The sequence below is a fragment of the Melospiza georgiana genome, chromosome 18 (assembly GCF_028018845.1).
Source record: "Melospiza georgiana isolate bMelGeo1 chromosome 18, bMelGeo1.pri, whole genome shotgun sequence".
NCBI classification, from domain to species: domain Eukaryota; kingdom Metazoa; phylum Chordata; class Aves; order Passeriformes; family Passerellidae; genus Melospiza; species Melospiza georgiana.
Window position 1 is genome coordinate 1,682,883 of NC_080447.1, and position 24,258 is coordinate 1,707,140.

The window sequence follows — 24,258 nt, forward strand, 5'->3', positions numbered from 1 at the left end:
CGAGTGCCTGCCGAGGCTCTGAGGGGTGGGGTGGGATGGGATCCATGGGATGGGGTGGGGTGGGGTGGAATGGGAGGGAATGGGTGGGATGGGATGGGATGGGATGGGATCCATGGGGTGGGATGGGGTGGGGTGGAATGGGAGGGAATGGGTGGGATGGCATTTATGGGATGGATGGGATGGGATGGGATGGGGTGGGGTGGGAGGGAGGGAAGGGATGGGATGGGATCCATGGGGTGGGATGGGATGGAATGGAATGGGAAGGAAGGAGTGGGGTGAGATGGGGTGGGGCGGGATCGGGGGTCCTAGTATGGGTTGAGGGGTCCCGATCCCCGCGCATGATCCCGCCCCCTCCCGCCCCTTCTCCGCCCCTTTCCCGCCTTTTCCCCGCCCCTTTCCCGCCCTATCTCGCTCTTTTCCCGCCCATTCCCGCCCCTTTCCCGCCTTCTCGCGAGATCCCTGTGTTCCGGAAGTGGCGGCGCCGCGGGCCGCACGTGGGTCCGTACGGTACCGGGCCGGGCCTCACCGTACCGGGCCGGGCCGTACCGTACCGTACCGTGCCGTGCCGTGCCGTGCCGTGCCGTGCCGTGCCGTGCCGTGCCGTGCCGTGCCGGGCCCGTTTGGGCCGTGTCCCCGCCGCCGCCATGGGCCGAGCGCGCCGGCGGCACAACTGGAAGGCGCGGCAGTCGCAGGGGGCACCGGCCGCCGCTGAACCGGAGCTGCCGCTGGAGCTGCCGCTGGAGCTGGGAGGTGCGGCCGGGCCGGGCCGGGCCGGGCTGGGCTCGCTGGGGTCACAGCCGCGCTGGAAGGGACCGGAGCTGCTGCCCTGCTCTGCTGTGTTTTGTTATATTTTAGTTAGAAGCGTTGTTGTTGTTGTTTTAACCCCCGGGAGGCGGTGGGTTCCCGTCCCTGCGTGTGCCTCTCACCCACCCTGGGCTCGGTCCCAGGCTGGGCTCGGTGAGCTCAGAGCTCTTTTCCAGCCGAATCCATTCCCTGGTTCCGTGATCTCTGATCGGCTCTGTTACAGCAGCGCTGCCTCCAGGGAGCTCAGGAGTTGTGCTTTAGTCCCTTCCCAATCACTCAGTGGCTCCATCATTTATTAAAACAGCTTCTAAACATATCTCTTATGTTAAACATTCGCCTTTTCAAACTTCAAAAAACAGGCATTACTTCAAAAACATTACATTTATTATTCTATTTTTATTACTCTATTAATGCGGTTTTTTAGTATTAAAATCCGCTGGTGCCCGGGTGAAGCAGGACACTGAGGAGTCACCCCTGGGCACACTGTGTCCTGACCCTGGGGGATTGAGTAAAAAGGCAAAAATTGCATAATATTGTTACATAAATCTTGGAGAGTCGCCCTCAGGGCTATAGAAAGCTCAGGGTTATTGAATGCCCAGTTTCGAGGTCTTTTGCCCCTGCTGATGTTGCAGGATTTTCTCTTGGCTGGGCATGAGGGTTGTGTTTGTTAGAGGCAGCTAAATCTGGCCTGGTGCTTGATAAGCCTGCTAAGCAGAGTGCTGAAAATAATCCACCTGGCACGGGAGAATAATGCAACCCTTCCTTCAGATGGAGCAACGCTGAAGGGAATTGACCAAAGCAATGCCCTGGTCCTGCCAGCAAAAAAAGCCAAGAAGAAAAAAGCCCCGTGTGTTGTGCAGCAGCAGAAGAAACCCCTGAGCAAGAAACAGAAGAAAAACCTGCAGAAAGTTTTGGAGCAGAAGGAGAAGAAAAAGCAGGTATGTTGCTGTTTCTGGCAGCAGCAGCTTCTCAAATCTTAAATTCTCTTAAAATGAGGGTTTGGTATTGGTGTGCGGGGAGGGCGGGTGATGATGAGGATGGTGAGGGGTGCGAGCTGTCAGGGGTGCCTGAGGTGTGAAATCCCAGGGCTGTGCAGGTGCTGGGGTGATGCTGCAGCAGCTGCAGCTCCCCCTTTGCTGGGCATTGGGGCAGAGATGCAGCACCCAGGGGCTGCTGAGGGCAGCTCCAGGGGAGGAAGGCACTCCTGCCCTCTCAGGGGCTGCAGGAATGCATCCTCTGTGGGGCCAGGGTCTGTTCTGCACAAGTGTTGTGGAGTACATTGGTGGCAGGCAGTGATATATTTTCATTTTTCAAGCACTCTGTGGAATGGGTGCTGTGAGCTCCTGCAAACCTCCCTGCACCCCAAGACCTGTCAGTGCTTCTGAAATGCCTGTTGTGTATTTTCAGCATGCAAACACATTTTTTCTGTCTTTGTAAAACCTTTCCAGGCAGAATCCCTGCTGCTGTCAGTGCCTGGACAATGACTCTCAGAGCAGCTCTGGTTTTGAGGCAGGTTCACCCTGTGGCTCACACCTCTGCCATGCCATGTCCCAGGGCAGGGATTTGGGGCTCCCTTTGCTCCAGGCCTCATTCCAGTGCTTCAGATCCAATCTCTTTTCCTTTGCTGCTGTTTCTGGGGTGCAGCTGAGCTGCTCACTGCTCTGATGTCAAGTCCCCATTTCTATTTTTGCTCTGGCTGAAATCAGGGAGGACTGACCCAGGAGCTTTTCCAGCTGCACAGCAGGGTTTGCCAGAGCACAGAGCACACCTTGGAATGCTCAGATCTTGCCATGAAATCCTTTCCTGGTCAAAGCAAGCACTGATTGTGGTTGTTTTCCCCAAACAGAGAGCTGAGCTGCTGAGCAAGCTGAATGAGGTGCAGGCTTCTGAGGCAGAAATGAAACTCCTGTACACAACTTCCAAACTGGGGACTGGGGGACGCATGTTTCAGGCTAAAAGGTAAAGGGATTTTGGGGTGGAACCATTGCAATTGATCATTCTGTTTGAACAGCACCATCCTGAGCTTTCCCTTGAGTTGTTTTTCTTCTTGGTGCAAACAGGTTCTTCAGAATGGATGGAGTTAAATAATGTGGTATTTTTATCTGATAATGGGATAGTTATTTTCTTGGTCTTTCCTACAGGATGAGGAGGGTGACACAATCTGCAGGCTTTTAGCAATTGTGCTAAACTGCAAAATTGGTGGATGAACACTTACTTTCTTGTGCTGGAAGACATCTGCTGATGTTGACCATAGCTGCTGGATTTATCAAGAGATGGATTTATCAAGAGCTGCATTTGTAGATTAAACTACAAAGCAGTTCTATCCTTCAGAAGAAATGGATAAAAAACCCAGGATAGGAAATGCTTAGATGCAAATCCATCAATCAAAGCCAAGGCTTTACCTGGCAGAGTTGTGAAAACCTCCAGGAGTGGAGATCTGGTTTTTGGGGAAGTCCTGTCTGGTTTGAGGTGCCAGAGCACAGTTCACAGATCTGGTTTTTGGGGAAGTCCTGTCTGGTTTGAGGTGCCAGAGCACAGCTCACAGATCTGGTTTTTGGGGAAGTCCTGTCTGGTTTGAGGTGCCAGAGCACAGCTCACAGGTGGATGTTTTGTTTCCAGGGTGACTCAGGAGCCAAGGACTGATGTCCCTGAAAGGATCAGGAGCATCAGCGGTGCCAACAAGAGAAGGCACAGCCCAGAGCCTGAGGAAGAGCCCAGCAGCTCTGAGGAGGAGGAGGAGGAGCAGAAGGAGGACACTGAGAAGTCCTCAGGCAGTGCTGTGGGTGCTGCTGAGGAGGCAGAGGGAGGAGTGGGCAGGGCAGGGGCCGAGCAGCCTCCGGCTGGTCGCAGAGCCCCAGAGCCCCAGGCAGCCCCCAGCAGGGCTCCCTGCAAGCCTGCAGTGTTCATCCCTGTGCACAGGACTCCTGAGATCCAGGTGAGCCTCTGGGAGCAGCGCAGTTTGTCACAGGGGCTGGGGAGGGTGGTGGGCTCCAGCAGCTGGGTGCACTCAGCCCTGCGCCAGCAGCAGGAAAACTCAGCTCGTTTCAGGGTATTAGCATTTACCTTCAGTTTTACATCCAGAATCTGTTAACAGTCCTTTATTGTCCTTTGCTAGAAAATCCTCTGAAGTCCCTTTCAGCTCTCTGCTGTTCTGTACCTTATGCTGAGTGGTTTTGTCCCATTTGTTGTGGGCAGGGCATTGTGCAGGAACAGGAAAAGCTCTGCACCAGCCCCAGCAGACGAGGCAGTTGTGAAATGAGTTTTCCCTTGACGTGCTGTATTAAGAAACTCGAGGGACTCTGAAATTTCACAAATTACAGCGCAGGGCTTGCCCTGTGCTTGCTGGGAATCTGCTCTGATGTCTCTGGTTCTCAGCCATGTTTGTGTGGTTTGGACTGTTTCACGGGATTGCAGAATTCCTTTGTGGGTTTTATGGTCTGAGGAAGGGAACAGGTTTCAATCCCGAGGAAAACAAAAAAGGAGTGAGAAACAATGCAGCTAAAATGTGTGTTTTGCACTGTTTAGGAGGCAAGACTAAAGCTCCCCATCCTTGCTGAAGAGCAAGTGGTCATGGAAGCCATCAATGACAATCCCATTGTGATCATATGTGGAGAGACAGGGAGTGGCAAAACCACCCAGGTGCCCCAGTTCCTCTATGAGGCTGGGTATGCCAGGTAGGACTTGGATTTTATTTGCAGGGACAGCATTGTGGGAAAAACTTGGCTGTAACTCACACAAAAAACTTGTAACTCACACATCTTCAGATCAGTACAGATACAACGAAGGGAATCCCAAAGCTCCCTGATTGTGTTTTCATTCCAACTCTAACTAAGACTGAGGCTGTGTGACTGATGCCATTAATCTAGAGCCATCAGTGAGAAATCCTGTTGTCATTTTTTGGGTCTGCTGCTCTGTTTAATGAAAACAATTCCTCTTTTCCTCCCCTCACCCCTTTAGCTCTGGGGGCATCATCGGGATCACGGAGCCTCGGCGCGTGGCCGCCGTGTCCATGTCCCAGAGGGTGGCCAAGGAGATGAACCTGTCACACAGGTGAGCCTCAGGAGGCCTTGGGACCTCGCTGGGGGGTGGCACTGAGGTGTCCTGTGGGTGACAAGGACTCTGTGCTTGTTCCTGGTGTTTCCCCACAGGGTGGTTTCCTATCAGATCCGCTACGAGGGGAACGTCACCGATGAGACACAGATCAAGTTCATGACTGATGGTGTGCTGCTCAAGGAGATCCAGAAGGTAACTTGCTGTCCTCAGGGTTAAAAAAAGGGAATTTTTTGTATAGCTGGGAAGAGAGGCCTATGTGGACTTGTTGCCAGTCTTTCAAATCAGAATCCCTTTCAGCATCAGGGATTTGTTTCATCTCCACCCTTGATATTCCTGCCCAAGCCCCTAAACATTAGGTTATCTTGCTGTGGAAAATGGGAGCAAGAGGAGGCTTGGGAACCAGGCTGTCTTGTGTAGGGTGAGTGCATTAAACTGAGTGAGAATAGAGCTGGGGATGGGCTCAGTGCTTCTGGTGTGTCCTCACTCACATATCCCTGCTGGGGCCTCCTGTGCTGAAACCCATCTCTCCCCTCAGGACTTTCTGCTTTCCAAGTACAAAGTGATCATCATTGATGAGGCCCACGAGAGGAGCATGTACACAGACATCCTGATAGGCCTCCTGTCCCGCATCGTGCCCCTCCGGAGCAAGGTGATGCCATCCCTCAGGGTTCATTCTGAGTTTTTCTAATTCTGTTTTTTAATTCTATTTCTCACATTCTGTGCTGCTTTAGGGTGTGGGTCTGGGTTCACATCAGGGCATGGTGAGCTCTGTGCACAGAGCAGGGAGACAAAACAATTCCTGCTCCAGCTGGGCACAAATGATCCAAATCTCAGCCCAGGAGCACAAACACCGTGGGCTGGAGAGAGAAAAACAAGGGTGGGACTGCAGGGGCTAAAGCTTATGAATTAATTATGAATGAAATGTGAATAATTGGACAATTAACTCCAAGATGAAAATGGAGCAGAACTGATCAAAGTAAGAGACCCCATGACCCGTGGAGCATTTTGGGACCATTTTGGTTCATCCTGGGTTCATTTTGGGACCATTTTGGTTCATCTTGGGTGCAGCCCTGGCTGGGCTCTTGTGCTGCCCAATGTGCATCCATTCAGGCCTTCTAATAAATCCCTGCTTTATTCTTTAACTCCATCTAGTCTCTGTTCTAGGGCAGCCTGCACAGGGCATCGGGAGGGGCAGGCTCCTGCTCTGGACATGGATGTGCCAGGGAGGGGATGTTCCACATGAAGAGGCTCTGTGGTGTGGAATTCCAAGGAAATCTGACAGAAATCACACTCAGTTAACACATCTCTCTTTCTGTATGGTTGAAGAGGTACAGAGGTTGCACCAAGGGGGAAATAGTACAGATCAGTACCAAGAGGTGGCTTTTCAGGCAGAATCCAGTTCATTTGAGAATTACAGTGCAGCTAATTGAACTCCAGCAGCCTGGGGGAAAGCACGGTGTTTGTTGGTGCCCTGGGGAGGAGCTGTGGGGCACAGGGTGACAGATTTGTGTCCCTGCAGAAGGGGCTGCCCCTGAAGCTGATCATCATGTCTGCAACTCTGCGTGTGGAGGATTTCACTGCCAACACCAGGCTGTTCTCTGTGCAGCCTCCTGTCATCCAGGTACTGTCCCCTCCCTGGGAGCCTCTATAAAACCAGTGACAAAGCAGGGGCACTCCAGGCTTTCCAGCTGGTGCTGAAATCCCTCAGATAACCCATTTAAAAACAGTCATTTTGCTTAGGCTATTGTTTCTTTTGGGACTTGGTGTTTTTCTTTCCACCTTTATCAGAAAACCGCCCTGGCAGAATCTGATTATCTTGAAAAACTGTTAAGTTATGGTTCAGGGGAACTAGAAAGCCTCAATCTGAGTTGAGGAGGTGAAAAGGGGGAAAGATTTCGTTTCTAGCCTGGTTTTATGGTGGAGCAAACAGCAGTGATTTCTGTGGGTTTGGTGTTTTGTAGGGTACCAAACCCTGGATGTGAGCAGAAATACGGGTGAGCTTTTCTGGCTGTAATGATTGTGTGGAGTTATGACAGCACACAAACCCTTTATTTATTTCTATTAATACCTTAATTTGGTGTTTTCTCTGCAGGTAGATGCAAGGCAGTTCCCTGTGACTGTTCATTTCAACAAGAAAACCCCCCTGGATGATTACAGTGGGGAGTGCTTCAGGAAGGTGTGCAAAATCCATCGGATGCTGCCTGCAGGTAAGGGAGCTTCACTGCTGAGACCTCTCACCTTGCTCATACTGAACATGCCCAAAGTTTTGGGGTTTGTTGCTGATTTTTTTTCTTTTTTTCTTTTCTTTTTTTCTTTTTTTCTTTTCTTTTTTTCTTTTTTTTTCTTTTTTTTTCTTTTTTTTTCTTTTTTTCTTTTTTTCTTTTTTTCTTTTTTTCTTTTTTTCTTTTTTTCTTTTTTTCTTTTTTTTCTTTTTTTCTTTTTTTCTTTTTTTCTTTTTTTCTTTTTTTCTTTTTTTCTTTTTTTCTTTTTTTCTTTTTCTCTTTTTCTCTTTTTCTCTTTTTCTCTTTTTCTCTTTTTCTCTTTTTCTCTTTTTCTCTTTTTCTCTTTTTCTCTTTTTCTCTTTTTCTCTTTTTTTCTTTTTCTCTTTTTCTCTTTTTCTCTTTTTTTCTTTCCTCTTGCAGGTGGGATTTTGGTGTTTTTAACAGGCCAGGCAGAAGTTCACTCTCTGTGTAGAAGATTAAGGAAAGCATTCCCATACCAAAAGAACAGCACTGCAGGTAATGCTGTAGAAACTTAAACTCCAAATTATCCTGCTGAGAAGTGAGCTTGCTTTGCATCTAAAAATAAGAACTTTTATTTTAAAACCACAAAATACAAGGTTTGGGGGAAGTTTTGGGTGATTGCCATGACTGATGTTAAATTTTGTGCTGGTTTGAGTTTGGGAAAAAATCCTTTGCAGCTTCTCTCTGCCTTCAGTTTGCTTTTTCCACACTGTGCCTCCCAGAAGGGTGGGAGTGGGACCAGACCCCTCCACCTTTCCCCAGAGGAAGGAATGCCCAGCTCACAGTGCTCCACTGCTGTTTTCAGGAGGAGAGGATGACAGGGAAGACTCAGTGGAAGAAATGAGGAAATTCAAGAGCTCGAGGAAGCGCAGGAGAGTGCTGGTAATGTGTGAGGGGCAGAGTTCCCCCTGCAGCAGCTCTGCTCTGTGGCTGTGCCTCCCTCAGCTCCTCCAGCCCTGCCTGCAGCCCGCAGGTGTCCCCTCAGTGCTGCTCTCACTGCTGCAGAATGCTGCTGAAACTCTGCATGTCATGGGCAGGAGATTGATTTAGATTTAGAGTTCTGACCACTCAAACTCGAATGCAAGGAGCTCCAGACTTGCTGGCTGCTCCTCATCTTAGCATTTGTTAACCAAAATTTGGGCTGGATCTGACAGAGAGATTAAATTCTCAGACTAACCCATCTTGACAGAAACTGTTGAACATTTGTTTGACATGTCTGGATTAGGAGGCCAGTTCTTTCTAAGAGCGTTACAATAAATGACAATACATAGAGGTGGAATGGGATTTGGCATTGTATGCTTTTGCAATGCCTCCAATTTAAAAAATGTCTAATTTGGAAATACTTTATTTTGCACCTAAGAAATGTGAGTCCTTGTCTCAGCTTTGCTTCCACAGCAATGCAAAGTGCTGCTTGTGTCCCCCTGTTAATGTGCTGTTTTCACCTTCCCTCCCTCTCTCAGACACTCCCCAAAATTGATCTGAACAATTACTCTGTGGTGCCACCAGATGAAGGAGATGAGGACAGAGACTTTGACAGTGATGATGATGCTGCAGGCTCTGATCTTGACCTGGACTTAGGAGATGGAGACTCAGGAGAAGGTTTGGCATGTGGGAAAGAGGGAATCCCTGTCCCTGTGAAAGGAGTGACTTGGGTTGTGGTGCCAGAGCAGCAGTGTCATGGCAAAGCTGTTCAGGTTTGCCAGTCCCAGTTACTGGGACCAGTTTGTACCAGTTGCTTTCCTGGTTTTGTGCAGATGTTGCTGGGGCTGAGCAGTGCTGGTTTGTTTCCCCACAGATGAGAAATCTGACTCGTCCCTGCCCCTGTATGTGCTCCCACTCTACTCCTTGCTGGCACCAGAGAAACAGGCAAAGGTAAAGGATTTATTGTCACAGTGAGCAGGAGATCTGACAGATAACAGTGATCGTGGTCTGAAATCACAAGAGATAAAATTCCCATCTTGGGCTATTCTGCCAGCTGGAATGGCCCAGTGGGCAGGTTGGGCTGGGGTGTCCCTGATGTGTCCCTTCAGCAGGGTGGGAGAGGTGATCAGCCACAGCCCTGCAGGGTCTCTGAATCCATCCTGGCTCCTCCTGCAGCCCCCGGGGTCATTTCTGAGGCTTAACCCAGCTGGACAAAGAGCTTCAGAGCTGGAGACGGGGGGTTAGGGCTGTGCTCTGACTCCTGCCTTCCCCTTGCAGTGCCATGTACACTGCCATGCCTTCGCAGCCCATCCAGGACCATGCCTGCCTCTTCCTTGTACCCTTTCCTTGTCCCTTTTCTTGTCCCTTTTCCTTGGTGGTGTTTGAGGGTCCCCAGGATGAGGGAAGAGATGAGAATCTTGACTCCATGTTTCAGAAGGCTGATTTATTATTTTATGATGTAATATTAAAAGCAAATTATATACTAAAACTGTACTAAAGAAAAGAGAAAGGAGACATCAGAAGGCTGGGAAAGGAAGTGAATAATAAAATCTTGTGACTGCTGAAAGTCCTGACACAGCTGGACTGTGATTGGCCATTAATTACAAACAACCCCATGAGCCCAATCACAGATGCACCTGTTGCATTCCACAGCAGCAGATAACCATTGTTTACATTTCGTTCCTGAGGCCTCTCAGCTTCTCAGGAGGAAAAATCCTAAGGAAAGGATTTTTCATAGAAGATGTCTGTGACACTTTCCTTGCCCCTTTTCCTTGTCTCTTTCCTTGTTCCTTGTCCCTTTTCCTTGTCTCTTTCCTTGTTCCTTGTCTCTTTCCTTGTCTCTTTCCTTGTTCCTTGCCCCTTTCCTTGTCCCTTCCCGCCCTTCCTGCCCTCCCCCGTCCCGCAGGTGTTCCGCCCCGCTCCCGCCGGCACCAGGCTGTGCGTGGTAACCACCAACGTGGCCGAGACGTCGCTGACCATCCCTGGCATCAAGTACGTGGTGGACAGCGGGCGGGAGAAGCGGCGCTGCTACGACAGGGTGACGGGGGTGTCGTCCTTCAGGGTGTGCTGGGTGAGCCAGGCCTCGGCCCAGCAGCGCGCAGGCCGCGCAGGCCGCACCGAGCCCGGCCACTGCTACAGGTGAGCACAGGGCCCTGCATTTGCAGCCAGGAGCCTCCCCTGGGAAATGGAGTGGGAAATGTAAACCCCCAAACCCTCCCTCTTCCAGTTTGTTATGCATTTTAAATTAAGGGGCTCTGATGCGGTGGTGTTCGCAGGGGTCCCAGGATGAGGGAAGGGATGAGAATCTTGGCTCCGTGTTTCAGGAGGCTGATTTATTATTTTATGATACATATTATATTAAAAGAAAATTATATATTAAAAATAATTACTATTAAAAATATATAAATAATCTGACCAGAGAGTCTGAGATAGCTGCACTGTGATTGGCCATTACCTGTTGCATTCCACAGCAGCAGATAACCATTGTTTACATTTCATTTCTGAGGCCTCTCAGCTTCTCAGGAGAAAAGATCCTAACAAAAGGATTTTTCATAAAATATGTCTGTGACACTCTCAGGGAAAAAATTTGGGAGCAGGGAATATCAGTTCTTTAATAGGGAAGAAAATAAAAAAGAAAAACAATGCAGTAAATCAAAACAACACTGGCAGAGTCAGAACACAACCTGACACCCTGTGGGTCAGCGTGTTAGTAGCAGTCCTGTTGGAGATGTGGCTGCAGCCCTCCTGCATTTCTCTTGCTGAAAACTCTTGTTTTCATGGTCAGGTTAGATTTCACTATGGCCAGGTGGATTTAACTCTGAGCCAAGTTAACTTGTGAATAAGGCAAATGCCCCAACCTGTAAATAATGATGTGATGATGTAAATACTATCCATGACTGCCTTTTTGGTTTTTTATTCCCTTACTAATTTTTCCTGTATATCCTTTGAATTACAATTTCATTTAAATATCTAATAACACTTCTGGTCCATTAGGTTATACTCTTCAGCAGTTTTCATGGACTTTGAGAAATTTTCTGCTCCAGAAATAACGAAGCGACCAGTGGAAGACTTGATTCTGCAAATGAAGGCATTAAATATAGAAAAGGTGAGTTGGAAAGGGCTTTGTACCACAGCACCCATTAAAGTGGTTGCCCTTAGGAGCCAGAAACAAACAGAAATGTATTTTATTGCCATTGCTTGGAGCTGTGCCTTGTGGCAGAAATTCAGATCCTGAGAGTCCATTTTGGGTCTGCACATTGCAGAAACTGCTCTGAATTCCTCTAGGCCTTAACAGACATGTTTGTTCAAGCTGTAAATGCTTTCTTATGTTCTTAGAGGTTAAAAAAAACCAAAACCCTGTCTAAGCAGGGTCTGTGTTTTGGAGATACTGGGGCACTTTCAGAGATGACAACACTCAAATGCAGCCCCTGAGCAGCCTGCCCTGGGCGGTGCCTGCAGTCAGTGGGTGCTGGGGGTGATTCGGCCGTTCCTGTTTCCTCCTGTTCTTGTTCCAAGCATTTCCTGCCATTCTGTGTCCTTTCCTTTCACTCCTGGCAAACATCCTGAGTGTTTTTCTTGGTCCCACGTAAGCAGAGGGGAGGATTCTGCTGCCTTGCAGGGCTCCTGGCTGTGCCCACACTGGGATGCTGTGTCACTGTGGGCTGAGGGGCTTTGCTCTTGTTTCCCTAGGTCATCAACTTCCCCTTCCCAAGCCCTCCTCCCACGGAAGCTCTGGCAGCAGCAGAGGAGCTGCTGATAGCCCTGGGTGCCCTGAAGGAGCCCCCCATGACAGGAAGGTAATGCCAGTGCCCCCCACTGATGCCCTGCACTGTGGGCTCTGCTGTGCTGCTGCTGCCCTCCCACCACACCCAGGGCTGTCCTGTGGCTCACAAACTGCCACCAGCTCAGCTCTGGTGCCCTCTGTTTGATCCACTGGCCCTGGTGTGTGTGGGCAGGGAAACACTGAGCTGGGAGCAAGAGGAACCTTTCTCCTGGCCATTGGCACCAGCACACACAAAACCTGAGAAATCACCTCAAATTAACTGGGCTGCCAGAGCGGGGAGCACAAACTTTTAATTTAGAGTTACTTCGTGACATGAGCTCTCTTTTCCCTGGCCCAGGCTGAAGCAGCAGCTGGCAGCAAAGCTGAGCTGCCCCATCAGTCCCCTGGGCAGGGTGATGGCCACTTTCCCCGTGGCCCCTCGCTATGCCAAGATGCTGGCCCTGAGCAGGCAGCAGCAGTGCCTGCCCTACACCATCACCATCGTGTCTGCCATGACTGTCAGGGAGCTCTTCGAGGAGCTGGACAGGTCAGTGGCTGAGCCTGCCTGTGTCCCAGTGTCACCCTGTGTCCCTGTCACCCCGTGTCCCTGGCACAGCTCTCAGAGCTGCTGCTCTGTGTCCCAGTGTCACCCTGTGTGCCTGGCACAGCTCTCACAGGTGCTGCCCTGTGTTCCTTGCAGGCCTGCAGGCAGTGAGGAGGAGGCAGCCCAGCTGAAGGCAAGGAGAGCCAGGTTCTTGCAGATGCAGAAGGTCTGGGCTGGGCAGGGGCCCATGCAGAAGCTGGGGGACCTCATGGTGATGTTAGGTAAGTACCTGTGAGTATCCTCTCTGTGATCTTTAGTATAGTTTAGAAGAATAGAAATAGAATAGAATAGAATAGAAGTATATATAGTATAGTATATATAGTATAGTATATATAGCATATATAGTATAATATATAATATAGTATAACATAGTATATATAGTATAGTATATATAGTATAGTATATAATATAGTATAATATAACATAGTATATATACTATATATACTATAGTATATATACTATAGTATATATAGTATAGTATATATAGTATAGATAGTATAGTATAGATAGTATAGTATAGATAGTATAGTATAATGTAGTATATATAGTATAATATAATATAGTATATATTATCTTAAAATAATAAATCAGCCTTCTAAGAACATGGAGTCGGATTTATCATTCCTCCCTTCATCGGTACACCCCACTAATACAATAGCAGCCCTGAGTGACTCCTTGCCTGGGACAGTGCTGTCCCCATGGTTCCCTGAGGAGCCCTGACCCCCTGTGTCACCCCAGGAGCAGTGGGGGCCTGTGAGTACTCCGGGTGCACCCGGGAGTTCTGTGAGCAGAACGGGCTGAGGCACAAAGCCATGCTGGAGATCCGGCGCCTGCGAGGGCAGCTCACCACGGCAGGTGAGGGGCTGGGGGGATCTGTGCTGGGGGAAATGCTGTGCTGGCTCTGTGCTGGGGGCTGCACGGCCTCACTGAGCTGGGGAAATGCTGTGCTGGCTCTGTGCTGGGGGCTGCACAGCCTCGCTGAGCTGGGGAAATGCTGTGCTGGCTCTGTGCTGGGGGCTGCACAGCCTCACTGAGCTGGGGAAATGCTGTGCTGGGGGCTGCACAGCCTCCCTGAGCTGGGGAAATGCTGTGCTGGGGGCTGCACAGCCTCACTGAGCTGGGGAAATGCTGTGCTGGCTCTGTGCTGGGGGCTGCACAGCCTCACTGAGCTGGGGAAATGCTGTGCTGGGGGCTGCACAGCCTCACTGAGCTGGGGAAATGCTGTGCTGGCTCTGTGCTGGAGGCTGCACGGCCTCACTGAGCTGGGGAAATGCTGTGCTGGCTCTGTGCTGGGGGCTGCACGGCCTCACTGAGCTGGTCCCTGTCCTGCTGCCCCCCTCTCACCTGTGTGCCCGCAGTGAACTCGGTGTGCAGGGACGCCGGGCTCTACGTGGACCCCAAGATGGAGCCCCCCACGGAAGCTCAGGTCACCTACCTGAGGCAGATCGTGCTGGCGGGGCTGGGGGATCACCTGGCCAGAAGGGTTCAGGCAGAGGAGCAGCTGGATGACAAGTGGAAGAATGCCTACAAGGTGAGCAGCTTGCCTGGCCTCAGTTCCTTCTCCCCTGTGGCAGAAACCTGTGCCAGCCCAGGTGTGTGGCTGGGTGCAGCTCTGAGATGTCTGCTGCCTTCCTGCAGCTCCCCTCTGTGGAACTGGCGTTTGCAGTGGTGCCATTTCTTGGTGTTCACGTAGGAAATGTTGTAAAAGGGCTTAGAAGTACCCTGGGTTCACCTTGTGTGCCCTTAGACATCTTGCTTGGTGTCTGCAGAGAAGGTGGAGCAGAAAATGATGGGGTTATTAAAAACCTCCCTCACTGCAGGAAAGCTTACAGATGCACACCTGAAATGAGGTGCAGTGAGGACATGGCATTGTCAGTAACTGCTCTTCCTCTGCTTCAATCTTTGTGCCTCTTTCAGACTGCCCTCCTGGAGGACCCCGTGTTCATCCACCCCAGCTCAGTCCTCTTCAAGGAGCTGCCAGAGTTTGTGGTGTACCAGGAGATTGTGGAGACCACCAAGCTCTACATGAAAGGTGGGTGCTGTGGGTGCTGCAGCCCTGCTGAGCAGCTCACAAATGCCTTGGCAGTTCCCCCTGTGCTGTGCTTTCTGAGTGACTCCTGGGATTTGGATCCTTAAGGCTTCCTAGGTCTGGATCAGGAGATAAATTGGCATTTTTAATTACTATTTACCTGGCAGAATTGGCTGGAGCAAAGCTCAGCTTCTGAAATACCTGCTTTGCCCCAGCCCTGCCAACCACAGCTGCCCGCTGCTGATCTCTGAACAGATATTTCACAACATAAAAAGTTTGAAAAGCATTAAGGACAAATAAATGTGTGGAGATCAGACCCTGACCGTGCCCTGTACCCCTGGGGCTGCCCGTGAGCCGTGGCCCCGGGCAGCAAACCTGCATGCAGGTGTGTTTTCCCTCCCCAGGTGTGTCTGCAGTGGAGCCTGAGTGGATCCCTGCCCTGCTGCCACCCTACTGCCACTTTGGGAAGCCTCTGGAGGATCCCCCTCCCTCCTACTGCCCTGGCACGGGCCGGGTGCGCTGCCACAGAGCCAGTGTCTTCTGTAAGTGTCCCTGGAGCTCCCCCAGTGTCTTCTGTAAGTGTCCCTGGAGACCCCCAGTGTCTTCTGTGAGTGTCCCTGGAGCTCCTGCCTCTGCCAGGAGGGCCCAGAGAGGGGCTGTGAGCACCTCCATGGGGTTTGCAGCATTCAAACATTGCATTTCCCAGTGAATTGATGCCTACGTGGGGTTTGTAGCATTCAAATACTGGATTTCTCACTGAGATGGGCACCTCCATGAGGTTTGTAGTGTTTAAATATTGGATTTCCCACCGAGATGGGCACCTCCACGGGGTTTGCAGAATTTAAATACTGCATTTCCCACTGAGATGGGCACCTCCACGGGGTTTGTAGCATTCAAATACTGCATTTCCCACTGAGATGGGCACCTCCACGGGGTTTGCAGAATTTAAATCCTGGATTTCCCACTGAGATGGGCACATCCACGGGGTTTGCAGAATTTAAATACTGCATTTCCCGCTGAGATGGGCACTGTGCAGGCTGGCAGTGCCCTGCCCTCTGTCCTGGCCCCTGTGCTGTCCCCCTGCCTGGCCAGGTGCCCCAGTGGGGGAGCAGGGAGGAGATTTGGGGTGTTGTGTGTTGTTTGCAGACCGGGTGGGCTGGCAGCTCCCTGCTGTGGAAGTTGATTTTCCCCCAGGGATCGAGCGCTACAAACACTTTGCCAGGTTCCTGCTGGAAGGAAAGGTGAGTGTGCTCCACCTGCACCACTTCTGTGATATAATCATTAATTTTTTAGCCCAGTTTTTGGAGGAGATGAACCTTATGGCTTCAGTTTTTGCTCATCACTTGTTGGTGGATGGAAGAGTTTGTTGTGGTTGATGAGGTGGGGAAGGGATCTTTAAAACACAAAAACAAATCAGGAAAAATCAGTATTTCAGTGAAAGACATCCACAAATTTAAGTGCTGTTTTTGCAAAGTAAAAAAAAGCCAATAGCCCATGTGTTTGTCTAGTATAGGACAGGAGAATTGTCCAACAAGTCAGGACAAGATTATGGACACAGGGATAGGAGGAGATGGTGATGGAGGATATGACATGGAATATGCAGTAGCACAAGTTCATTGATGGTTGTTATCATATCACAATTAATTCACTTTAGTCATTATATAATTGCTGTAACCAATCTTCCAGGTCATTAAAAAGCTGACTTCCTACAGCCAGTGCCTGCTGTCCAGCCCCCTCATAATGCTGAAGACATGGTCCAAGTAAGTGGCTAAAAACAAACCTCAGGTTCTTTTCTCCACCAAACACTTTTCACTTCCTTTCTAAATAAAAAATAATCAGTGCTGAGAAGGGTGGTGGAGATTGTGGTCTTGGGAAAATGAGTTTCCTCAGCAGGAAAAGCTGTGTCCCAGGAGATTTGGGGTGGTGAGGGCAGGGCAGGACACGCAGCCTGCTGGGCTCATGAACACTGGTTTACTGCTCCATTTCTGTGATTCAGACTTCAGCCCAGGACAGAAGCCCTCCTGCAGGCTCTGGTTAAAGAAAACTGTGATAACCGTGATGCTTTGGTGGCTGCATGGAAGAAAAATCCCAAATGTGAGTGTTCTGCTTGCCTAATTATCAGTCATGTCAGTGGGGTGCCTTGAGAACTACTGAATTATAATTTCTGGTGATCCCTCAGGGGGTTTTTCCAGCCAAACTCAGTGTCTCTCCTCTCCCCCCAGATCTGCTCGCAGCCTATTGCCAGTGGGTGCCCGAGGCCCTGCACCAGGAGCTCGCCCTGAGGTGGCCACCAGTGGCCCTGTGACCCTCGATGCTGATGGACTCCTTGGCTCCAGGGTGTTTGGAGAGCTTTCCAGGGCTTTCCTTGGAAATCTGAAACTGATGGACTCACCAGCTGTAGGAGTATCTTTTGTTATTCTGCTTTCCCAGAAGCCCTGCCAGCTGTTTGGCTGGTATTTCATAATATTAATGTTTGGATAATTTTATCCATTGTATTTTATGGAGATTTTTCTTTTTTTTTAACCTGAAGTTTCTCTTTGGACTATATTAGTCATATGAACTGTAATAAATATGTAAAATTCTTGGTCTGGATGGGAGAAATGTTTCTGTGAGGGATGCTGCAGTGAGCAGAATATCAGAGCTGTGCAGGAACATCCTCATGGGTGTCAGACAGAACCTGGGCAGCAGCTCAGGGCAGGGACACAAAAATGAGGAAAGTCTTGGGTTGGGATAGGAATGGTTTAATTAGTGAAGGGAAGAAGGTTCAGTTTACCTTCCCCTTCACCTGATCCTTTTGGGCTTGGTAAACCCAGTGCTCACACTGTGCCAATGGGCTGCTGCTTGTGACACTGCTGCAGGAGAAGGTGTGGACAGGGACCCTCCTGTTCCTGTGTTCTGCAGGAAACTGGTGCAGCCCAGCTGGCTGGATGGGTGTCCATAATTCCCACATGCTTCAGGGGCAATGTCAGAGCACAAGCAAGCATTGAAAACATCCAAAGCTGAAGAAACAGCAGCTTTAGATCTGCAGCCAGAAGGAAAGTAGCCCCTCGGTGTGTTTTCAGTCAAACACTGGGGTTTTGGGTTTTTTTTTTCAGCACCACTGGGTTTGGGATGTCCCCAGGCAGGAGGGTGCTGGGGGCTCCTGGCAGGGCTCCTTTCTTTAACAGGAATTGCAGCACAAGTCTGCACACTCTGCTGCGGGGAGGGAAGAAAATAAACAGGCAGTTATGGAGTGTATTGGGAAATTTCGGCTCCTCTCGAAAACAAAGTAGAAAAAAGCAAAAAGCAGCAGCCTGCATGGCAGGGGCAAAAAGTGGAGATGCCGGGGATTGAACCCGGGGCCTCATACATGCAAAGCATGCGCTCTACCACTGAGCTACATCCCCGCGATGGGACACACGCCGCTCGCACTGTATACACCAGTAGCGGGGGCCGCAGGCCGGGTCCGGCGGTACATCGTGATGCCAGCGCTGTCACCCCGCGTTCCCCGAGCCCCGCGCTGCGCCCCGGCCGCGGGAGGGGAGCGGGACAGCGACAGCTCCGCCGGAGGCGGGACGGTACCTTTATAAAGCGAGGCAAAACAGCAGTTAATGTGCCCGTCCTCGTTAGTATAGTGGTGAGTATCCCCGCCTGTCACGCGGGAGACCGGGGTTCGATTCCCCGACGGGGAGGTACAATCAATTTTGTCTCCGGATGCCATTTTTTGTGGGTGATCCCGGGAAGGTGTTTGTCTGCGACGCTGCCGTGGAACCGCCGCCGGAGAGGCCGGACGAAGCCGGCAGAGCCGTGTTTTGCGCCAGGAGACGGGAGCGAAGTGCCCCGGGGTGCGCGAGGAACACCCCGCCGCTGCGGAAATGGGATGCTCGGGGTGGAAATGCCCGCGGGAGGGTGCGAAACCCCGCATAGCTCCGGTACCGGGCAGCGGGACCCGTGCGGGAGGGCGGGCAGCAGCGCTCGGGGGGGCGCGGGGTGGAGTCGTAGCCACGGCCAGCGAGGGCGTTCTCGCCTGCCGAAATAGCTCAGTTGGGAGAGCGTTAGACTGAAGATCTAAAGGTCCCTGGTTCGATCCCGGGTTTCGGCAGGAGTTTTTGGTTTTTACGAGTGGTTTTTTTTGGGGGGGTTGTTTTTTTGGTTGTGGTTTTTTTTTTTTTTTTTTCTTTCTCCTTACCATCAAAACGGTTCCTTTTGCTGCCGAGCGGAGGGAGCGAGGGATGCTGTCCCTGCGTCGGGCGGCTCAGGCGGTGCCATCGCAGGCTCTCCCGCGTGCGGGAGTTTTGTGTCAGGAGCCGCTTCCCGAAGGGCGCGGGCGATGGAGCAGGTCCTGCGGCCGCCGCTTGGACATGGCCTGGCCTCCGGGAGGAATATTTACAACCGTCCTCGTTAGTATAGTGGTGAGTATCCCCGCCTGTCACGCGGGAGACCGGGGTTCGATTCCCCGACGGGGAGGTTGCTAACTCTTTTAGTCCTCTAATTTATTTTTTTCCTCACGGATTTCTCTGATTTCCGACGGAGCAAAACCATTCGGTTTTCTGTGTGCGAACCAGCACGTTCTTGTCTTTTTGAGGGTTGCGGATCGCATCAGGCTCTGTACACCGCAGCGCTGCCGGGGCTGCCGGGGCTCGGTGCCCGCCGCTCCCCGCACGGGGGCCGGCTCAGCACGGACCTGGCCGGCGGGCAGGAGGCAAAGCGCGGGTAGGGGGACGTAGCTCAGCGGTAGAGCGCATGCTTTGCATGTATGAGGTCCCGGGTTCAATCCCCGGCGTCTCCACGTGGTTGCTGCTCTTTTTCCCGTTTATTTGGAGATGTTTTATGCAGTCAAAGTCCCTGAGTCTCGCTTAGCAGCAGCAAACGGACCGTGCGGCCGAAATGGGCCCACAGTGGCACTTCCCAGCAGCATAAAGTGCGGGTTTTTTGGTTTTGGTTTTTTTTTTTCCATTTGGTTCTCCTCAGGCCTGTGCAAACACACATGGCTTTTGATCCCATCTGTTGATTATGAGACACAAGAGGCCCCAAAAGAAGCACAAATCATCAAACCCTGCAATGCAGGGGAACAGAGGCCACTCATGCCAGGCTGACACTGTCACACCACAGAGCCTGGCAGACATGCAGCCCTGCAGCCACACGGAGCACAGGGCTCTGCTCCACATTCCCAGAGACAGAGGGCAAGGACAGAAGCCAGGACACCACAGCTGGCTGCACTCCTGAACACTCAGGAGCTTCTCCTGGCTCTGCAGTGCCCACTCACCCTGCTGCCCTGTCAGCCCTGAGCTCTCAGGGAAACAACCGCCCTGCTTCGAGCTCCTCAGTCTCATGGGGAAACTCATGGGGCTGGTAAGGCTGGGAACCATGGCACAGCTGAGAGGTTTGATCCAGAGAGACCAAAGCCCTCGCAGAACCTGCTTGAGACAGCTTTGATGGACACAGCTCAGGGGCAGCTGCTCCCTCTCACTGCCTGGTTACCAGCAGCAGCAGGAGCTGCCTGCTGACAAATGCAAAGTGACATTTCCTGCCATGGTGGCTGGAAAGCTCCTTGTGCTGTTTATTTACTCATCTTACTTCCAGTTGTTATTTTGAGCCAGTGTTTGGCCACAGCGCTGCTAAGCGTGAAGATCCCTGTTGTAAATTACTCCCTGGCAGCTACGCTTCTGGAATGTGCCCTGCATGTGAATGTAAGAGACTGTTTGCAGTCATTGGCATGCAGTAACAGACTTTTTCTCACAAAACACTTTCCCATGTGCCTTTTTGATGACTTTCTGACCAGTCCTAAGCGCTCACCTTGTAACTAAAAGAACAAACGTAACATTAAGCTTAACATTATTATTCACTTTCTGCTGAGGAAAGACCTAAACCTGCAAGGATTCTCCAATTTCTGATATTTGTACAATCCCAATGCACAGCTTCAGCCACTGAGCACTGAGAAGTAACCAAAAGACTTCTGTGGGGCTTTTTTGAGATGGTTATCACTACAGCTGTGGTGTTAACACAAACACAAAGCAGCAGAGGCCAAAGAGCTCCCCAGAGCATTCCCATCAATGTGCAGGCAGACACAGGCATTTTTCTTCAAATCACAAAGCTTTCGCCAGACCCCTGCTCCTTTCCTGCTGGTGAGCAGCCCTGGGTGTTATCAGTGTCCCTTCCACTTTCCTTGGGAGCTGCCAAATGAATGATTTTGTGGGCGAATCAAAGCGAACGGCCCTGCCTGGATCTTGCAGACAAAGCTCCATTCTGTTCCCAGCTGCAGCCTGGAGTTGCTGTGCAGTTTGGGTTCTCTCACACAGAAACAACACTCGAGGCGTCCCTCGGGATAAAGCCACGAACTCCTTCCCTCAGGAACCCCCTCACGGTGTGGCCGCAGGCAGAGCTGGCCCTCACCTTGCCCTAGGGGCAGAAGCCAAGGAGGTGTTTATCAACCAGGGGCGCAACTGCAGTTGCCCCTGAACATAATGAAACTTTTTATCTTTTCTACTTTAACGTGCGGCTATGTCTCCTAATTGGGGTCACTGAGATGGCGCAGCCGCGGCCCCGCTCCGCCGGCTCCAGGTCGGGTTTTCCCGCCGCTCGCCGTCCCGCGCGCGGAAGCCTCAGCACAGCCGCACGAGGCGCCGATCCTTCCGCGCCGCCCGGCCGCGCTGCCCCCTCACCCAACGCCGGAGAGCGGAGGCGCGCGGCGCGAGGAAAATAGTGCGCAGCGGAGTGATCCGAAGGCGGGGGCGGGGCGCCGGGGGCCATATAAGCACCTAGCGGAGGGATGCGTGGCGCAGTTGGCGCTGGGTGAGGTTTGTGGTGTCGGCTTGGTCGAGCGGCGTGCCGCGGTGAGAACGGGGTGGGGGAGGGCCTAGATACGGGCTGGGCGTCCGGGTGGAACGGAGGGGTGTGTGCGCTGAGGAGACGCGGCTGGGGGCGATGGCGGACAGTGATGGCGGGGGCAGGGCTGGGAACGTTGCCTTCCCTTCAACGGCCGCACCGCGAGGCGGTGGCGGGCAAGGGCCGGGCCCAGCGGCCACTGGCAAAATGGCGGCCGCGCAGGCGCGGCGGTGCTGCAAGATGGAGGTGGGCGCGCGCCTCGGGCGGGAAGGGGAAGCGGTGGAGACCCCGCCTCTCTGGATGTGGGCGGGGCTTGTTCTGTGACTTCACGGACGGGGCGCAGTCCCGGATGCGGGAAGCGGTTCCTAAACCACGGCGGGTTTTCCCTTTTCCAGGGAAAAATGCAGATCTTCGTCAAGACCCTGACTGGCAAGACCATCACCCTTGAGGTCGAGCCCAGTGACACCATTGAAAATGTCAAGGCCAAGATCCAGGACAAGGAGGGCATTCCCCCAGACCAGCAGAGGCTGATCTTTGCAGGGAAGCAGCTGGAAGATGGCCGCACCCTGTCCGACTACAACATTCAAAAGGAATCTACCCTGCACCTGGTGCTGCGCCTGCGCGGTGGGATGCAGATCTTCGTCAAGACCCTGACGGGCAAGACCATCACCCTTGAAGTCGAGCCCAGTGACACCATTGAGAATGTCAAAGCCAAGATCCAGGACAAGGAGGGCATCCCTCCTGACCAGCAGAGGCTGATCTTCGCAGGGAAGCAGCTCGAGGATGGCCGTACCCTGTCTGACTACAACATCCAGAAGGAATCTACCCTGCACCTGGTGCTGCGCCTGCGCGGTGGGATGCAGATCTTCGTCAAGACCCTGACGGGCAAGACCATCACCCTTGAAGTCGAGCCCAGTGACACTATTGAAAATGTCAAGGCCAAGATCCAGGACAAGGAAGGCATCCCTCCTGACCAGCAGAGGCTGATCTTTGCTGGCAAGCAGCTGGAAGATGGCCGTACCCTGTCCGACTACAATATCCAGAAGGAGTCAACTCTGCACCTCGTCCTGCGCCTGCGGGGTGGGAACTGAACCAGCAGTTGTTCCAATTAAAGGTTCCCTGCACTTGTTCATTCCAATAAAGCTGTTGCATCTGTAAAAGTCTGTGTCCCATGTTACACGAGCAGTCGTTCGTGACATTGCCCAGCCCCAGATTTCTAATAAACAATAATTACGTAGCTTTCCACAGACAAAGGGGTTGCAAAACTGCCTTATGCAAGCAAGGCTTCCACATTCCTGGTGATTGTAGCTAATCCCGTGCTTTTCCTGGGGTTGTGTAAGTGCTCTGATACCTGGCTGCAGCTCAGTGCCCGCCTGCAGATGTTGTGCAGCTGTGGTGTTGTGTAAGCAGGGATGTGCACTGGGGAGCTGTGCATGCTCCCCAGTCAGAGGGCTTTGAGATAGCTCTTGGTTGCCCAGCAACTGCCCTTATTTTGGGGTTAGTGGAGGAACATCAAAGGGTGATCCCGCAGCTCCAGCTCGGTGACAGGATGGTCCTGCAGCCCGTGGGGTGGGAAGTGCTGATCTCATCAGGTACGGGCTGGACTTGTTTTTTTGTCAAGCTTAATGGCATTAAGCAAGCAGTAGTTTCAGATGTACCTACTGGAAACGTGAATGTGCTTCATTCCAGCTGTGCCCCAAATGGAAATGCTGCTGAGCTGAGCTGTCACAGCAGTTCCTGTGCTGCAGAAGCCCTGGCAAAAAGGAAGTTGCTTCTGGAGTATTTGTGGGGGTTGCAGCAGGGCTGATGAGTTAACCATGGCTGTGCTGGGTGTGTGGAGAGGGAAAGGGAGAGTGAAGTGACACAGAAATGCCCTTTCCAGGAGTGGTGACACGGGCTCACCTGTGGGAGGGGATGCGGTGGGAGCTGAAGGGTCTCGGCTGGTGGCTGATTCAGGGCACCCGAAGGGATCCCAAAGGGATCCTGCACTGCCTGGGTGGGGTGGCAGGGTGTGGCTCCAGTAACACCAGTTCCTTTCGCTAGTCCGGCCTGTACAGGGCAAGTTCAGAGCACCAAGGTCTGTGCTGTGCTGGAGGAAACATTGGAATGCTAAAGAGCTGAATCCCGTGTGGGTGGGAGCTGGTGCTGTGCCACCCTGACATCCTGTTCTCCCCCGCAGGAGTGCCCCGGGCTCTGCCCACGCTGCCCTGGCCCCTGGGCTGAGCCCCAACAACTGCAGGGAGCAGCTGGCCAGATGTGGGCTGTCTGTCCTCTGGGACAGCAGAATCCCCAAACTGAGCATCTGGAACACGAGTGCAGGGGAGCCTGTCTGGAATGCAGGGAGCGTAACTGCACGTGGTTCTGATTTGAAGGCACCTGACTGCCACTGGGGAGAGCTGCAGGAGGACACAGGGTGTTTGATAATGTCAAAGCCTCCACAAATGACTGCATAGCCGTGCTTTAAGAAATCCTTTTATTTCAATGTCTCAGTAACAAACCTTTACAATGTCCTATTTAAAAACCCAATCTGCCACGCTCCAGGATGAGTTTGGACAACACTCCCATGCCCATGGTGGGATTTTGGAGCTGGTCTGTGCAGGTTTTTGACTCCATCCTCGTGGCTCCCTTCCAGCCCAGCACATTCTACAGTTCTGTGACCTCTGCAGGGTTTGAGGAACCTCAGGGCTCGGTGTGGCAGTGCCAGCGCTCCAGAGGCAGCACCCGTGAGCAGAGACCACAGCTGGGGTGGGATCAGCCATGCAACAGCAAAATCTGATGAGAACAGCAAAGCCTGTTGTCAGCTTTAAGGGTGTTTTGTTCAAACCGTGGCAGAACACGCTGTTCCCAGAGATCTTCTCACAGTCGTGTTTCTCTGCAGCGCCTCAGGGAATCTCCTGGATTTTATGGGGAAATTTGGGGATTCAAAAAAAAATCCCTTTCACTGTGTTTCTTTGTAAAAAATGTCTTAAAAAAGTAAAAGTAAATCCAGTGCCTACTTTGTGCTGTTCTGAAGGCATTGCTGCTGGGAAAGGGGGCC

At 51.9% G+C, this 24,258-nt stretch overlaps 2 protein-coding genes and 5 non-coding genes across 9 annotated transcripts; 6 read left to right on the plus strand and 1 right to left on the minus strand.

Moving 5' to 3' along the window:
• Positions 1-638: 638 nt before the first annotated feature.
• DHX37 (DEAH-box helicase 37) lies at positions 639-17,009 on the plus strand. The gene is made up of 27 exons (XM_058036857.1): positions 639-750; positions 1,573-1,742; positions 2,651-2,763; positions 3,424-3,739; positions 4,330-4,478; positions 4,762-4,854; positions 4,953-5,049; positions 5,393-5,506; positions 6,377-6,478; positions 6,950-7,064; positions 7,500-7,595; positions 7,906-7,982; positions 8,561-8,699; positions 8,896-8,972; positions 9,928-10,160; positions 11,016-11,127; positions 11,712-11,818; positions 12,143-12,331; positions 12,485-12,609; positions 13,127-13,243; positions 13,747-13,919; positions 14,306-14,420; positions 14,822-14,959; positions 15,564-15,658; positions 16,104-16,177; positions 16,414-16,511; positions 16,640-17,009. The coding sequence occupies exons 1-27, from the start codon at positions 645-647 to the stop codon at positions 16,720-16,722; spliced, it is 3,423 nt and encodes a 1,140-aa protein (XP_057892840.1). The 5' UTR covers positions 639-644; the 3' UTR covers positions 16,723-17,009.
• A 722-nt stretch (positions 17,010-17,731) lies between these two features.
• Positions 17,732-17,803, minus strand: TRNAA-UGC (transfer RNA alanine (anticodon UGC)). The gene has a single exon. It is a non-coding gene; the product is annotated as a tRNA-Ala (tRNA).
• Positions 17,804-18,016: 213 nt separating this feature from the next.
• Positions 18,017-18,088, plus strand: TRNAD-GUC (transfer RNA aspartic acid (anticodon GUC)). The gene has a single exon. It is a non-coding gene; the product is annotated as a tRNA-Asp (tRNA).
• Positions 18,089-18,425: 337 nt separating this feature from the next.
• On the plus strand, positions 18,426-18,498 carry TRNAF-GAA (transfer RNA phenylalanine (anticodon GAA)). The gene has a single exon. It is a non-coding gene; the product is annotated as a tRNA-Phe (tRNA).
• A 293-nt stretch (positions 18,499-18,791) lies between these two features.
• Positions 18,792-18,863, plus strand: TRNAD-GUC (transfer RNA aspartic acid (anticodon GUC)). The gene has a single exon. It is a non-coding gene; the product is annotated as a tRNA-Asp (tRNA).
• A 250-nt stretch (positions 18,864-19,113) lies between these two features.
• On the plus strand, positions 19,114-19,185 carry TRNAA-UGC (transfer RNA alanine (anticodon UGC)). Its single transcript has one exon. It is a non-coding gene; the product is annotated as a tRNA-Ala (tRNA).
• A 1,915-nt stretch (positions 19,186-21,100) lies between these two features.
• UBB (ubiquitin B) lies at positions 21,101-22,381 on the plus strand. Of its 3 annotated transcripts, none has more exons than XM_058036883.1 (2): positions 21,101-21,188; positions 21,617-22,381. In XM_058036883.1, the coding sequence occupies exon 2, from the start codon at positions 21,623-21,625 to the stop codon at positions 22,310-22,312; it is 690 nt and encodes a 229-aa protein (XP_057892866.1). In that variant the 5' UTR covers positions 21,101-21,188; positions 21,617-21,622; the 3' UTR covers positions 22,313-22,381. The 3 variants fall into 3 exon arrangements, with proteins under 3 accessions (XP_057892866.1, XP_057892867.1, XP_057892869.1); XM_058036884.1 differs by having other exon boundaries at positions 21,113-21,193; XM_058036886.1 differs by having other exon boundaries at positions 21,128-21,229.
• The last annotated feature ends 1,877 nt before the right edge of the window (positions 22,382-24,258 follow it).